The 15,201-nt window shown below is 39.7% G+C and overlaps 1 protein-coding gene and 1 long non-coding RNA gene across 2 annotated transcripts in view; one reads left to right on the plus strand and one right to left on the minus strand.

The window, feature by feature from the left end:
• LOC127064929 (transcription factor Sp9) overlaps positions 1-378 on the minus strand; it is a 35,010-nt gene extending 34,632 nt beyond the window's left edge. Inside the window, exon 1 of the mRNA XM_050996618.1 lies at positions 62-378. Coding sequence (XP_050852575.1) covers positions 62-175 — 114 coding nt within the window. The 5' untranslated portion in view covers positions 176-378. The remainder of the gene's footprint in view (positions 1-61) is intronic.
• The window catches only part of LOC127064956 (uncharacterized), a 157,924-nt gene that overhangs the window by 101,526 nt on the left and 41,197 nt on the right, over positions 1-15,201 (plus strand). The gene's annotated exons all lie outside the window — the stretch shown is intronic.

Below are 15,201 nucleotides of genomic sequence, written 5' to 3' on the forward strand. Positions count from 1 at the left end.
ATAATTATTAACTAGATAATATTACATCGAAGCGTAAAAACTTCGACTTACTTCGCATTACCTCTAAATATTCCGTATCCGTCGAGGGAACGTGATTCTGTTGGGAAGTTGTCGGCACCATAGCCATAACGTTCTGCGGATGAGCCGGATGCGGATATTGGTAAGCGCAATTCATATCGGATGTTTCAAATCCAATGAAACGCACTTGAACTTCTACTTGAACTCTTGTAGTAGTTCCTTCTATTCGATCGTTCCCGACGAACGAATGTTTTCCTTGCGAGAACAGCGCCACTTTATCGCACGAAAAATGTTCGTCAGTTTCTTTTCTTTTTCTTTTTCTTTTTTCTGTCTTTTTATTATTTCTCCTTCTCCTCTCTCTCTCTTTCTCTTAAATAATCCAAAACCAACGTCGGACACGTCGATAAACGATAAATTAACGTACACTACACGTGTACATTATTGTTTCATACACAAAACGATTAGATTGGTATAATAATTTTGTCAAACAAAATCCGCGATCTACGATCCAGATACTTCCCGTTAGATCTATTTACGTCGTGATCTATCCTATCATCGTCGATCGAGTAAACGAGATAATAATACTTGGTAGTAGTAAGTACACGGAAGGTAGGAGGTAACAATTAGCGAAGGTACGGCGAATATGTGCGGTCCGCGAGGACCAACAATTATAACTGAGCTTTTTCGTCCCCCACGCGAAGCCACGAGAGAAGAGGAGCCGCCGACAGGAGGACGGAGGCGGATCTTTCGCTCTTTCTCTCTTTCTCTTGCTCTTTCTCTTTCTCCTTCTATCTTTCTCTTTCTTTCCTGTTCGAGTCGACACGCACGACCGAGTACTTCTGTATGCGTGCGAAAGAGAGTGCGTGAGTGGCCAGGGTCGTCCTGAAGGAACCTCGAGGAACGCGTTACCACCGTCGAAGGTGTTGGCTGGTGGGGAAGCCCGCCCTCGCACCCCCTCCTCATCCTCTACCTCCTTCTTCTCCTTCTTCTCCTCTTTTCGAAGTATCCACCTCGCGATTGTCTAATCCGCGTGCCAACCCTAACGAACTCCTCTCTTTTCTCTTTCTCTCTCTTTCTTTCTTTCTCTTTCTATCCCTTCCTACTTGAAGAACGCTAAGCCTTCTCGTCCTCCCTCCATCGCTACACCGACTGCACTTTCGACCAATTAAAACGCGCTGCCGGTCACGTGGCTCGACCCCGCGAACACCGATACTCATCGTCTTCTTGCCTTTCTTCTTACCGTCCTTGTTCTTCCTTCATCTTTTTATTCTCTTTATTCTTTATTTTGCTGCTTCTTATTCTTCTTCCTCCTTCTCTTCTTCCTCTTCTTCTTCTTCTTCTTCTTTCTTTTTCTTTTTTTCCCTGACAAACCTGCAAAAGGTCTCCGCGTACTGTGCATTAGCGTGGGAGACAAGTATATATCCATCCGTAAGAGACACGTTCGCATGAAAATTTCTCTTCAAGGGAGAATTTCAATTAGCAATCTATCTGTTGGCAAACGAACTCGCTCGGTGGTAATACCTTTTTGGATTAGTTCTGTTACTTTTAAAGTTATGGCCCATTTCGATCACCGCCGTGACTTTATAGCAGACACTTATTGAATTCTGATCTGATCGATCGGATAATGTAACGTAATCATTGGTATACTCTCTGTCAATTCTTTACTCCTTTATCCAAGCTTTTTTTTTCTTTCTATCGGTCGATAAATCTCGACCGGTTGATCAACCACATCAAGGCGACATGATTATCACTGTACTGGTAATTAAAGCCATTAACGTCGTACGATACTGCACGTTTAAGTAATAATTTAGAAAGGCGTGTACTTTCTCTCTCTCTCTCTCTCTCTCTCTCTCTCTCTCTCTCACTCTCTATCTCTCTCTCTCTTTTATAAGACGGCATAAATTCAGTGTTACGATGCAATTTTCTCGACGCACCACGTGGCGAGACTACCGCTGCTCTGGAATACCTTACTCGTACCTCCTTTCTCGATGCTTCGACCAATTAAAACGCTCCGCGGTCATGTGACCGCGAGCTCGAGTCACGTGACACGATGGCAGCAACCATCGGCGAAAGAACAATACGATCTTCTCCGAACTTCCGTCGAATCTTCTTCGTTCTTCTTTCGAATATATATATACACATACGTATATATATATTTTCCCCTGTCTATTTTCCTTTTCTTTTAATTCTGTTTTTTCCCTTTCTTTTAATATTATTCTCATTTTGTCCTCCTGATTTTTTAATTCTTTAACAAATCTCGATCTCCTTTGGATATTGACGAGAGAGATAAATAAAAAAATGTAGACGGTAATTGGTCCGAACGATATTAAATAATACGATCCCGTAATCGAACGATTAATAATCGAATATCCTACGGTCTCGATCTTTCCTCGATCTCGTCGCGTTATCTCCTGACGTAAGAACGTTATTATAATGTGACATTTAAACGGGGATTGCCGGAGGTCGCCGTTGCTTTCTATTTCCACATCTCACGATATACTAGTAGGCGAAAACTGTTTATATATCTGTTTATATATCGTTGAGATATATACGACACTTTTATTTTTAATAATCCGTAAGATTTTTTTTTTTGAATGATCGCGAATTAATCGAGAATTTGATTTTTTTTTTTTAGAAAAGTCTAATGTATCTCGTCTCATCGAAATGTTCGAAATGTTCGAAATGTTCGAAATGTTCAATGTTTAAAACGAACATGCCTGTGTTTCTCTCATGTTGAAGTAATAAGTATTATCGGTTCCGATGAATATTCATTGGTCGTATTTACTTTAATGAAAGATTTTTGGTTTGACGAGAGAACGCGTCGCTCTTATACCATAACAGTTTATTTCGTAGAAGACGATGCGCACACATAACCCGATCTACCCTTTCCTCTTCCTCTCTTACTCTCTCCTCACTTATCCCTTCTATCCTGATGGTCTCTCGTGGCTCGTTACTCTCGCGAATGAAAAGCTGTTGCTCGTTCTTCGGTTTTAACGATCGCATCTCGGCTTCCATTTCGTTGGAGCTTCCACGGTTCATTACGAAACGGTATTTCATGGGTTTTAGCATGAAAATGGTTTCTCGTTAGCTTGCTTCACCGATAAAGTCCGATTGCCCGTGCTGACCGTAACAAGTTCGTTCTTTCAGATACATATACATATATACATAAATACATATATGTGTTTGTGGGTGTGTATAATCAGTTTTCTTCTTTGTGAATCTATAGAATGTAAATAGATAAAAGAAGCTGATCTTCTCTCTCTTACTCCATCAAAAAAAATTTCTCGCGAGGTTTGTCTCGTGAATAACGACGATTCGATCCGATAAATTCGATCATTGAAAAGCCTCGGACAGACGGTTGGATAAAGTTCCGATGGATTTCTTATCGAAAGGATTTGTAATACGAGGTTGATAAGGGGAAAAAAGAAGGTGAAAAAAAAGAAAAGAAAAATAGAAAGAAAGGAGAAAGGAAAAGAGGGAAAAAGCACTGATATATCCACCCGATCCATCCCTTCTTTTTTTCTTTAAGATTCGATATTTCCGTATAAATCATTCGAATCGTTTTACGATCGGTAAAAAAAAAAAAAATAAAGAAGAAAAAAAAACAAGAAGAAAAAAGAAACGAGAGGAAAGAAATCGTCGTTTTAAGAAGAGAGCCTTGGGTGAAACGCTTGATCGCCGATGAATGGACTCGCATTATCCTCGCAATGGAGACGAGTATAATACTACGGAGTGCTTCTTCGTTCGTTCTTCTCCCTTTCCTGCGCAACTCTTCTCTCCTTCATAGTCCTGTAATACGATATAGTGGGAACGGCGTGTGATCTCCATTGAGCGGTAAGAATGTTAGGAAAAGGACTCAAAGGATTGTGTCCCGATGGCGCCCGTCGTCGTGGGTGAACGCGCCGACAAAGTTCCGTCCTTCACTGAGAGAACACCAAAGTAAGCCAAATGAGAGAAGGAGAGAGAGAGAGAAAGAGAGAACTCTGAGACATCAAGGATACCGAACGCCGACGACGATACTATACTTTTTTTATATATATATTTTTTTACCTCTTTCTTTCCAAGAAAACGACGAGATTATTTTCTACTATGTAAGATATTAATTCTTGTATTTTTTGTTTTTATTTTATTTTCCTCCGTTTGTTTTCTTTTTTCCTTTTTTTTTTTTCTTAGAAAATTGTCCCGCAATTCTAACGAATTTATCGATCGAATCAGATTAAAATCGACAGACCGTTTCCTCGATAATATTCTCATAAATTCTCGCCCTTTTCTTTTCTTTCTTTTTTTTTTTTTCTTTTTTCTTTCAGAACAAGCGGGCTAGTTAAACGAGGCGAATAATATCTATCGACTTATTAGCACTACGTAATTGATCGAGAACATATTTTGTCTATCTATTTATCTATCTATCTCTATCTATCTACTCATCTTTCTCTCTTCTCGAAAGCAACCTTTCCCAGTTAGGTAGGTCGATTAGCGTATGCCGACATCCGGCCAGGTGGCGCCAACTAGTTTTTCCAAAAACGGAGCAAACGTCGATCGTGTTAGGGGATGATAAATGGAGGAGAGTCGAAAAAAAGGGCGAACAACTTTCGTTGTAGATAGATAGGTAATACACGGTAAGAAAGAGAAAGAGAAAAGGACAGAGGGGTGGATGGATGCTCGATGAAAAATCATGTCTGACCAGAATTCCATGGAGCTTTCTTCCTCTCCAAGAGTGGAAGTATATGAAGCTGCCAGACGAAAGGACGAAGGAAGGAAAGAAGGAAGAAACGAACGGTCGTTTCTTTCGAGCATGGATGGACGGACGTGCGCTCTGTTATTATATCCTACTCTCTCTCTTTCTCTCTCTCTCTCTCTCTCTCTCTCTGTCTCTATCTTTTCTTTCTCTCTCTCTCTCTCTCTCTTTCTCTGTCTCCCTCTTTCGTAAATGTCTCGAGAAGCAGCGGTAAAAGGGAAAGGAAGAGAGAAAAGAGTGGAGAGAAGCAGACAACGTTACCGACGAGAGAAAGAATAATAGCCTCCTTCTACTTTGGCCACGGTCTACAATTAAAAGTCGCGCGCGCCTTTTCAAGGGCGGGAAGGGTTCGTTCGTTGCGCCAACTAATCGACTGGAGCATCCTACGGAACGATTGTGGTGTACCTATCTCGAGATTCGAGAAGTATATTCCATTTGGATATAGGGAAAGGAACTCGAAAATTTAGCGGTGTTACTTACTCGTAGGATGGCTAGGATCTTCTTCCTATCCTATCCGGAAGAAGGAAACATTCGTTTCGGTTCGGCACGATCGGAGGAAAGGAAGGATAGGGAGAGAAAGGATAAAAGAAAAAAAAGAAGAGAAATCGATAAAAAACGAATAGGAAAAAGAAAAAGAAAAAATAGGAAAAAAAAAAAAGACCGGGAGAATATACGAAGGTCGTGGAGAGAAGAGATCCGGCAAGTGGCGGGAGAATGGGGAACGTCGTTGAACCTAAAGTACCATTTAAATGCTCGAGTTATAAATAACGAGCACGGCGTGCTCTGAATCACGCGAAATAAATTCTCCTCTTGGGATTCTTTAAATAATGCGAAAGACCCGCCGGACGTGTTTCGTCCGTTGCAAAAAGGATGAAGAAAGGAAGGAAGGAAGGAAGGAAGGAAAGAAAAGAAAAGAAAAAAGAAAAGAAAAAAGAGAAGAAATGAAAAGAAAAAAGAAAAGAAGAACTCGACAATCGTAAAAGCTGTGCGATCTCGAGGAGAGAGAGAGAGCCACCCTTACGCGATATCCGAAGACAGTGGTCTGGCGAAAAAAAGAAATGAAGACCATCGCTTTCTGTCAGACATAATAATACGAATCAACGGGAACAGTTGGATGGTTGTTCTGCCGATGTTACCGGTTAGTGTTAGCGTTGGTGTTTAGTGTTGGTATTAGGGTTAGTCACTGTGGTGGTAGCGTCCGAATGGCAAAGAGATTTAAAGAAGGAGCAAGAGAGGACAACGGGCCCAACACAACAACGGTGGCAGTTGCCGCGGTGATTTCGTCCCGCATTATGGGTTACGCGGGCGAGGTAATCACGATGATTCCAAGTCGGAGGTGGGTCATCATCTCGTCACCGCGTCACCCGCGGCCAGAAAGCTCCTGCACGCATACGTCCTTAACCCCCATAGGCGTCCTCTACTGTTACGGTTCTTTATAGGATATTTCTCTAGGGTGTTTAATAACGTTCGTGACGATATGTCCGTGACAATGACAACAACGATGACAACAAGCTCGACAATAACAAAGAGAAGATAGTATCGACTTGATCATGCACGGAAAGTATACTTTATGGACTTATCAATCATTTGGTAGCTTCATGCGGCTTCCAACAGTCTATGTTTCTTAACCGATGTGCAGTCTGTTATTAGCGACGATTAAAAGATTCCGCGGCGGGCAGAGTCGAGTTGCCGTTTCCTCGATTCGTTTCCATTGACGTGGATTTATAGGTTCCACCTCGATGGAGGTGGATCTACGAACGCCCCCTCGCTATCTTTCTCTTTCTCTCTTTATCTCTCTTTCTCTTTCTCTCTCTCTCTCTTTATCTTTCTTCTCTTCGCATCGCGGAAATCGTAGAAGATCGACGGAAGTGCGTATACGTTCGATCCTTATAAAGTAACACCGATAATATCTTGTTTGAAATAACAAGAATTTTCGTGAGATAAAAAGATTTAACAATTCGAGTATAGCGAATAAAATTAAAAAGAGAGAGAGAGAGAGAGAGGAAAGAAAAGAAAGAGTAGGTATATATCGTGCAAAGTTACCGAATGAAATATTACGTGGGTGTGAAATAAAATGGCGGTCTCCTAACGAGCACCGCGTACGCGTTTAATACGATGCAATGCCGCGCTCCGTAACAAGATCCGAGCTAAAATTAAAATGCACCCCGTGGTCGCCGTATTTGCGTGCGATTTTACGACAACACAAGGGACCACCTTCTCGGCGGCATTCATATTCATTTTTTTTTCTTTTTTTTTTTTTTTTTTAAGATAATCGATCCCACAAATTCTCGTTTATCGCGACGTTCTTTACACCTATATATAGGTATATATTTATATATATATATATGTGTATGTGTGTGTATATATATTCGATATACACACTTTTATGGGAAACATATAATTTAGAAGAAAATGTTTTTCACATTTTTATTCGTTCTTCGATATGCACACCTATACATATAAACCTATTTACACGATCTATCGTAATAACACACGTTTTTATCACTAAAGAAAAAAAAAGAAAAGTATAATTAAATATAACTTATTGTATTTGAAATAATAATTCATTTTATAGAGGAAGAATAAATATTTATCCGTAGATGATCTTAAAAGTTAAGTACACAAGACGTTGTTTTCTACGGACATTAACATTTTTTTACTACGCGAAAATTTGATTGAACGCAGAAACAACGGGATATGCTGATATCCGATCGATCGGTAAAAATCAAGAAAACAAATATATATAAAATTGCAAGTTTGAACTTTAGACGAAAGAATCCTGCGGCGGATGCTGCATCGAAATGTCCGGGGAGAATTGGACGTCTCGTTTCGTGGGTGGACGTCGAAAAGTGGACGAGTACCTACGTGCGCCAGGCCGTACGAATGTACTCGCATTTTGGCGATGCCGAGAGAACGAGAGAGAGAGAGAAAGAAAGAGAGAGAGAGAGAGAGAGAATGAGAAGGAGAAAGAGAGAGAGAGAGAGAGAGAGAGAGAGAGAGACAGGGAGAAAGAAAGAGAGAGAGAGAAAGAGAGAAGACTAGGGATGGCGGGGCCCCAAACCCGGTAATTAAATAGCTGAACCCTGCAATTAGGGCCACTAAATCGTGGCGGCCCTGGACTCGGGCCAAGCGAAGGGCCCGCCAGACACAAAAAACAACGTCGAAGCGTTGCTCGAGAGCGCGCGAGCACGACCACCACACGGACGTTTTACTTGCCGTACGACCGGAGGAGACCCAACGAGTCGCGGGGGTGGCTTCTTCGCGGTATCGTACTATGTGGGAACCAAACTTCAGAAGAAAAGAGACCCTATAGAGAGAGAAAGAGAGAGAGAGAGAGAGAGGGAGTTTGACCGAATATCATATAATTCGAAAGGGAATAATATCGATAAAATTCTTACAACTCGTCGATCACAATCGATCGTTTTTGTATAATTTATTATTGCATAATCTTTTTTATTTCTATTGAAAAGTTTTCGCGTGGATGATATTAAACGAGCAAAAAATTAATTGTACACGTATCGATATCGTTTATCATTTTTAAAGAAACATAAACATCAAGCCATTTATATCTGTGTATATATAAATTTATATAGATATATATATATATATATATATATATATATATATATTCATTATTTATTTTAAAAAGAAATTTCGCGAAGAAGGAAGATCCAGTGAAAACTTAGATATCTTACAGTTTCGAAGATAAGAACTAGATGAAGGGAGAAACAAGAGTGGGGGTGAAGATGGAGAAGAATGGGAGGTGTAGGTTGAACAAGGGGTAGAGAAGCCTAAGAAAGGAGATAATGGTAACAAACAGTCTTCCTTCCTGTTACAGAACGTCGACGGACCTTTCGGGGCGGCTCTCCCTCGTGCGTGCGCGCGCGCTCAACATGATTTCCGCGTATGCAAAGTCGTGCATGCACGCGTTCAACAAAAGGGGCACAGCTCGCGAGATGGATGACCGAGCATCACGCTCCCCCGTCGTATTAAAATATCAGTGCCGACCCATACTCTCTCTCTCTCTTTCATTCTAACACATACATGCATAAGTAATCTTTCTTTCTCTTTTTCTCTCTTTGACGTACACATGCATAATTTCTGTCTCTTTCTATCTCTCTCTCTTTCTGTTCTTTTTCTTTCTCTCTTTTTCTCTTTCTTTTACATATACATATATAATTTCTGTCTCTCTCTCTCTCTCTCTCTCTCTCTCTCTTTATCTTTCTCTACGCTTTTTCTTTCCATCTATCTATCTTTCTCTTTCTCTCTATCTCTCTCTCTCTCTTTCTCTTACATATATATACATACATATACACATACATTTTCTCTCTCCATGGCGCGGTGTTTCGAGCAAAGACTCCCCTCTAGCACGCTTGAAGCCTCCTTCGCCATTAAATCAACCACCCACGGACCCTCGAGGTTATCTTCCAAGTCTATCGGTGGACCGTAAGGATATCGGACTTCGGAGTCTTGCGACTTTGCACGTAAGAAACTCTCTAAGGCACTTGTAAGTAAGTAAGTACTTACTTACTCACTCACTCATTCACTCACTCACTCACTCACTCACTCACTTACTTCTCTTCGATTCAACCTGATATATTTTTAATACCCACATACGGACTCTCTCGGTATTGATTTTTCTTCGAAGATCCATCTGATAATATTCTACTTTGTTAATCTCTTTTTCCTTTTGTCCCTTCTTTTTCTTTTCATCCTCCTTCTTTTCCCCTTGTTTTTTCTGTTTATCTCTCTCTTTATGTATATCCCTTCTATTTCTTTTTCTAATTTCCGTAGATACTGTATCTAGCTACTTACTCGTGCCTTTAACATTCTTCGAAAAGTAACCCTTTCACATGTCCCTCCTCGTTCATTCCGAACGATCGCGTGACTCTCGTAATTAGCCAATTAGCATCCTCCCATTACGATCGCGAGCGATAGATCGTAAAATCCCCGTAGGTACTTCTATCATAATTTCAAAGGGCCATTAAGAGAAAAGCGCGAAGAAGAAGATCCTATCGATTTCTAGAAGTCCTACGGAAAAGTAACTACACACATATATATATAATATATATAATATATATATATTGTCAAGTAGTGTATATACATACATACATACATACACACTACTTGACGTTTCTCCCTTCTTTTTCTTCTTTTTCTTCTTCTTCTTGTGAAAGAGGGAGAAAGAAAGGAGGAAAAAAAGGAAAAAGAAAGGGGAGGGGGGAAAAATATAGGAAGGAAAAAAAAAGAGGAGGAAGGAGCGTCGGGTGGAGAAGGTCGAGCCGGGCCGACGCGTTCTCCCAGACGCGAGCGAGGCATACAATTTAATTTTCTAATTATCGTGACGCCAGCCTCGATCGGGAGAATATATACGGCGTTCTCTTATCTTCGCGTAGAATCTACGCATAAGCGCGTGAGCGAACGAGCCAGTCTTCTTTCTTATACTCTCTCTCTCTCTCTCTCTCTTTTTCTCTCTTTCTCTGATACTCTTTCTCTCTATCTATCTATCTTTGTCTCTCTCTCTCTCTCTCTCTCTCTCTCTCTCTCTCTCTCTCTCTCTCCCTCTTTCTCTAAGCTCGTATAAAAGCTAATGGGTCGAAGGGAAGGCACTTTCGGAGACTCAATCTCGACTAATATCCGTGCTGTGTGAGGGTGGTGTTAGATCATTCTCTTCTTCGTTTAACTTCCTTAACTTTGATAATCGTCACCTTGTAACTAGTTAAATATCGAATATAAAAACATATCTATCTGATATTCTGATGTATGTTTATTGATATCATTTCTAAAGTATAGTCATTTATGTCGAAAGGAGAGAAAGGTGAAAGGTAGGACAAAGAATCGCCTGCTGAGAGGCAGCACGCTGAGAGATCGGTTCATGAATTCACACGTACACATACATGTCTATCTTCGTATCAGGATATTGTAAACTTCGTGTGACTCTGGCATTCAATCGATCTACGAATCGATTGTTTATGTAACACGATGAGAAGATCGTGTTAACTGGCAAGTGAAAACGATCAAGAAAAAGAGGGAAAGATAGAGAGAAAGAGAGAGAGAAAGAGAGAAAGAACGCTTTCACGAGGAGTAATTTTTACAAGGCGTCGAATCGAAACGTTTATTAGTACCGTACTTTGTACATATAGAAACGAGGACAACGAGGACGATGAATATGGTATCGTATAAGCGATATCTATCGTCGATTCGCGCACGCAATGTTATTTTATGTATTACATGTAGGCAGATATCTGTTATACCTAGGCCTCTATGTAAAAAGTTATATACATACAAGTATATCCATACATAGTTATGCATGTACTTATCTATCTCGAAAAAGTGTCGCTCATTATGCGCTCGTCACGGCGACAACAATGACGACAACGAGAAGCAATGTATTATCTCGTAGGTGTCATCGAAAATGCGACCTTAATCCTTCCCACGTATTCATTATAAATGATAGTAGATTGATCGTTGATGTAAAATGACAAGAAGTTATTCGAGATTATTTCTAATTGGAATTAAGTGAAATCAAATTAAATTGGATCAAATCAAAACAAATCAAATCAAATCCAATCAAACCGAATCGAATCAAATCGAATTGAACCGAATCGAATCGATAGTCGTTCGTATAAATTTCAACTTAGAAATTTCTATGGTTTATAGAGAATTATTTCGAGTCTATCAGTGATTTTCTCGTTACTACAAAATATTTCTCTCTCTCTCTCGCTCTCTCTTTCTCACTTTATTTCTCTCCATCTTTCTTCTTCGTTCGCTCACTCGTAGTAAAGACCGCGGTTGCCACGTGGTCATCAACTTAACCTTTTACCTCGGCTTTACCGCGGACGAAAGAGATCGGACTTTGCGGCGAGGAAGGCTACGGTATGAAGATGAAGATGAAGAGAATGAGAAAGAGAAACAGAGAGAGAGAGAAAGAGAGAGAGAGAGAGAGAGATAATCGGAGAAGAAGCAACGACGAAGGTGTGAAACCGCTCGAGAGCAAAGAGCCAAGAAATTGCGTGCGATTATCCCTTCCTCTCCTCTTTGTACTTACGTCTCCTTCTCCTCCCCCTTTATAAAACCGAACACAACTACTATCTCACTCTCATAACCTTTTTTCTTTTTCGCACCATCGAATCTTCGATAACGATTCCAACGAAATATTACTTCCTTTCGCACCCTTCCTTCTCTTTCACCCTTTTCTCTTTCTTTTATTTTTATTCGTTCGTTCGTTCGTTCGTTCGTTCGTTCGTTCGTTCGTTCGTTTGTTTGTTTGTTTTTCTTTTCTTTTCTTTTCTTTTTCTTCTTCTTCTTTTTAATGCTCTATCCTCTACCATCTCTTCTTCTCATTCTTCTTCTTCTTCTTTCGATACTTCTACTCTCATTCGAGATTCCTTGGACGCACGCGTTCGTAATGGCGCGTAACGGCAACGAGCGAGCACGCAAAGAATTTTAGTGCGAAGGGCTTGAAAAGAAAAAAGAAAAAAGGAAGAAGAAGAGACGAGGAGAAAGATCTTCCCTCGTGATGTTTCGACGAAAATAGCGTTCCTTCTTTCTCTATCTATCTATCTATCTATCTATCTATCTATCTATCTATCTATCTATTCATCTATCGATCTATCCATCCGTCTATCTATCTATCTATCCATCTATCCATCTATCTTATATATTATCCTCTTTGCTAAATTCATTCAACGTTCCATTAGACGTATTATTATAGTATTTATTCCTTGAACGGAACTCGTCATTACATCGGCCAGTAATCGTAGATGTTTCATGGTCCAAGAAGAAAACACTTGGAATTTCTCTCTCTCTCTCTCTCTTTCTCTCTGCGTGATCTTACTTAATTTATTTATTATTTCTTTCATTCTAGTTATTTCTTCCATTGCGATTCCTTCGAGGAAATCGATCTAATATAGATTTTATTCAACTATACAAAGTATTATAAGTAACTGTATATCGAAGATCGAACTTTCGATCCCTCCAATCAAAGTTTGAAGAACGTGACAGATAGAAATACAAATAGAGATAGATAGAAAGAGAGAGAGAGACAGACAGAGATAGAGAAAAAGAAAGAAATAGAGAACGTAATAGAGAGGAAAAAGGCAAAAAAGAAAAAGTTACAAGCACATTCGTCTCCATTATCCGGTGAATCATTGAGGGAACGACCTAAGCCACGACGTTAGTACCTTTAACAGCGCCAATTCTTGTACATATGTATATATGTACATATATATATACGTATGTACGTCTCGATATATCCTTTTGGTTCTGTTAAGAACGAACGTCGAATACCGTCGAGCCCTTTTCTTCGTCCTCATCGAACTCCTACATAGATTGTATAGGTATAACCAAGGCGCATTATTGTTTGCATAAACGCTATCCGTAAATCTCCCCCTCGTCTCGTTCGCCGATTTCGAATTCTTACTTTACAGGACAAGCTTACGTAAACGTTCGAATAGTGTTCAAGCTTAGTTGCGCGCTCGTTCGCACAAGACCGGCATATTTCACGCTACCTTCTTATAGAAGCAACCTGTCCTTTGTCAGTTTGCCGTTAGCGAATGACGTATTGCTGTTCAGGACGGTTCGACTCAAACCGTCCTGGACGTAAGAGTAATCATTATGATTTGCATCTTGATACTCGTACGTATGTATACGCTTAGGTTTTCTCTGTGTATGTGTATTTATGTAGATATATGCATACAATGCATACTTCCTACGTCTTTTTATTCTTCTTCTTCTTCTTCTTCTTCTTCTTTATATTCTTCTTCTTTATCTTCTTCTTTTTCTTCTTCTTTTTCTTCTTCTTCTTCTTCTTCTTCTTCTTCTTTTAATCGTAGCATTAGTATAGACTTTATAAATCGAGTTTTCCATAAAAGGGACCGCGATTGGACGATCTCCAGAGTGGCTACGTGGCATACGAAGAAATGAAAATAGTGTATCGTTATGTACGCTTGCAAATGCGATACAAACGAGTTGTATATTTTACGTATGTGTAACTATGTGTGCGTATATATATATATATATATATATATATAATATGTATACGTATATATAGATACATTCGATCGATTACCTCTTTTCCATCGAGCGACATTTGTTAACACACGGAAAGGGATAGAGATACGTACATACATAGATACATAGATACATAGATACATAGATACATAGATACATACATACATAGAAAGAGGAAAATGGGAATGGAGAGCTGACCGATTGTCGGCCGTCATTTTGTATCATTTTCACGGCACACGCGGCACACTGATAAATCATCCACTTCGCGGATGGACGTTGCTCTCGAGTATTACCGAGTTTCCGTTGGCCGTGTAACCATCGAGATCGTCAATAGATTCTCCCAGCCGTAATTCGAGTATGAATTTCTCTCGTCGGGTCGCGCCTCGTTATTATTTCGCGCCACGTATTTCGTGTCGAATCCATTCACCGTTCGTACGTTCGTTCGTTCGTTCGTTCGTTCGTTCGTTCGTTCTCGTTTGAATTCTAATCTAAAGATATCGAGATTTGTACTAACCACGATAATGTACGAGTATATATATATCATTAATTATTATATATCAATTAATTTTCCAATTGAAAAGAGAAAAGGAGATTCATTGATTGAAATAAAGTAATCTGAAAATTTCGTTGAACCGTGAGTATATAAATACTTGAGTAAAAAAAGTATATACGTATAATATATCGATAAGGAGAGAATTATCGATTAAATAGTTATTTAATTGCTTAGTTAGAAAACGATACGAGAAAATTTCATGGTCATAAACCCCGTGGAACGATTAAACGAATCGTTGCCTTCGCATTGCTTAATGTATAATTGCTCGCGAGAGGAGATCGCTGACCGAATCGAAGTTAAGCCTAACGTTTATGCAACGATTGCCGCAATAAGATAACGCGGTGCAACTAAGTATTGCAAGAGATTTCATCGTGCACCGTTAATTAATTCCTCGTAATTTTACCGATCGACCGAACTTAATAAACAACTTTATGTAAGATTTATGTAACTAAGCATGTAGCGTATATACCATATGTCGATTTTTTTCGTTCTTTCTCTCTCTTTTTTTTTCTTTTTTTAAGTAATCCGAACATTCAAATTTCCCATAACAAATTAGTGGACTTCTTTCTTTTATTTCTTTTATATTTATTTATTTTTTTCTATACTTGGTGAGTAAACTCAGTTCTATGTTTCGATCTCTTTTTTTTCCGAGTGTCTCGTGAAAAAAAAAGGAGAAAAAAAAAGCGAGGAGAACGTTCTCTTCCTCTTTCAGGACATTCAGGACATTTCCGAGGAGGTGATGGAACACCGATTTCCTCGGCGACGATAGGAAAACCATTGGAAGCATTCCGAAAAACGGAGAGGACCCTGTTAATCTCAATAAAGCTCGCACCGAGCGGAAGAGCAGCCTCGTAAATTGGTGTCCCGTTTTGGCTCCCCTTTC

Source organism: Vespula vulgaris, chromosome 7 (assembly GCF_905475345.1).
Source record: "Vespula vulgaris chromosome 7, iyVesVulg1.1, whole genome shotgun sequence".
Lineage (NCBI taxonomy): Eukaryota > Metazoa > Arthropoda > Insecta > Hymenoptera > Vespidae > Vespula > Vespula vulgaris.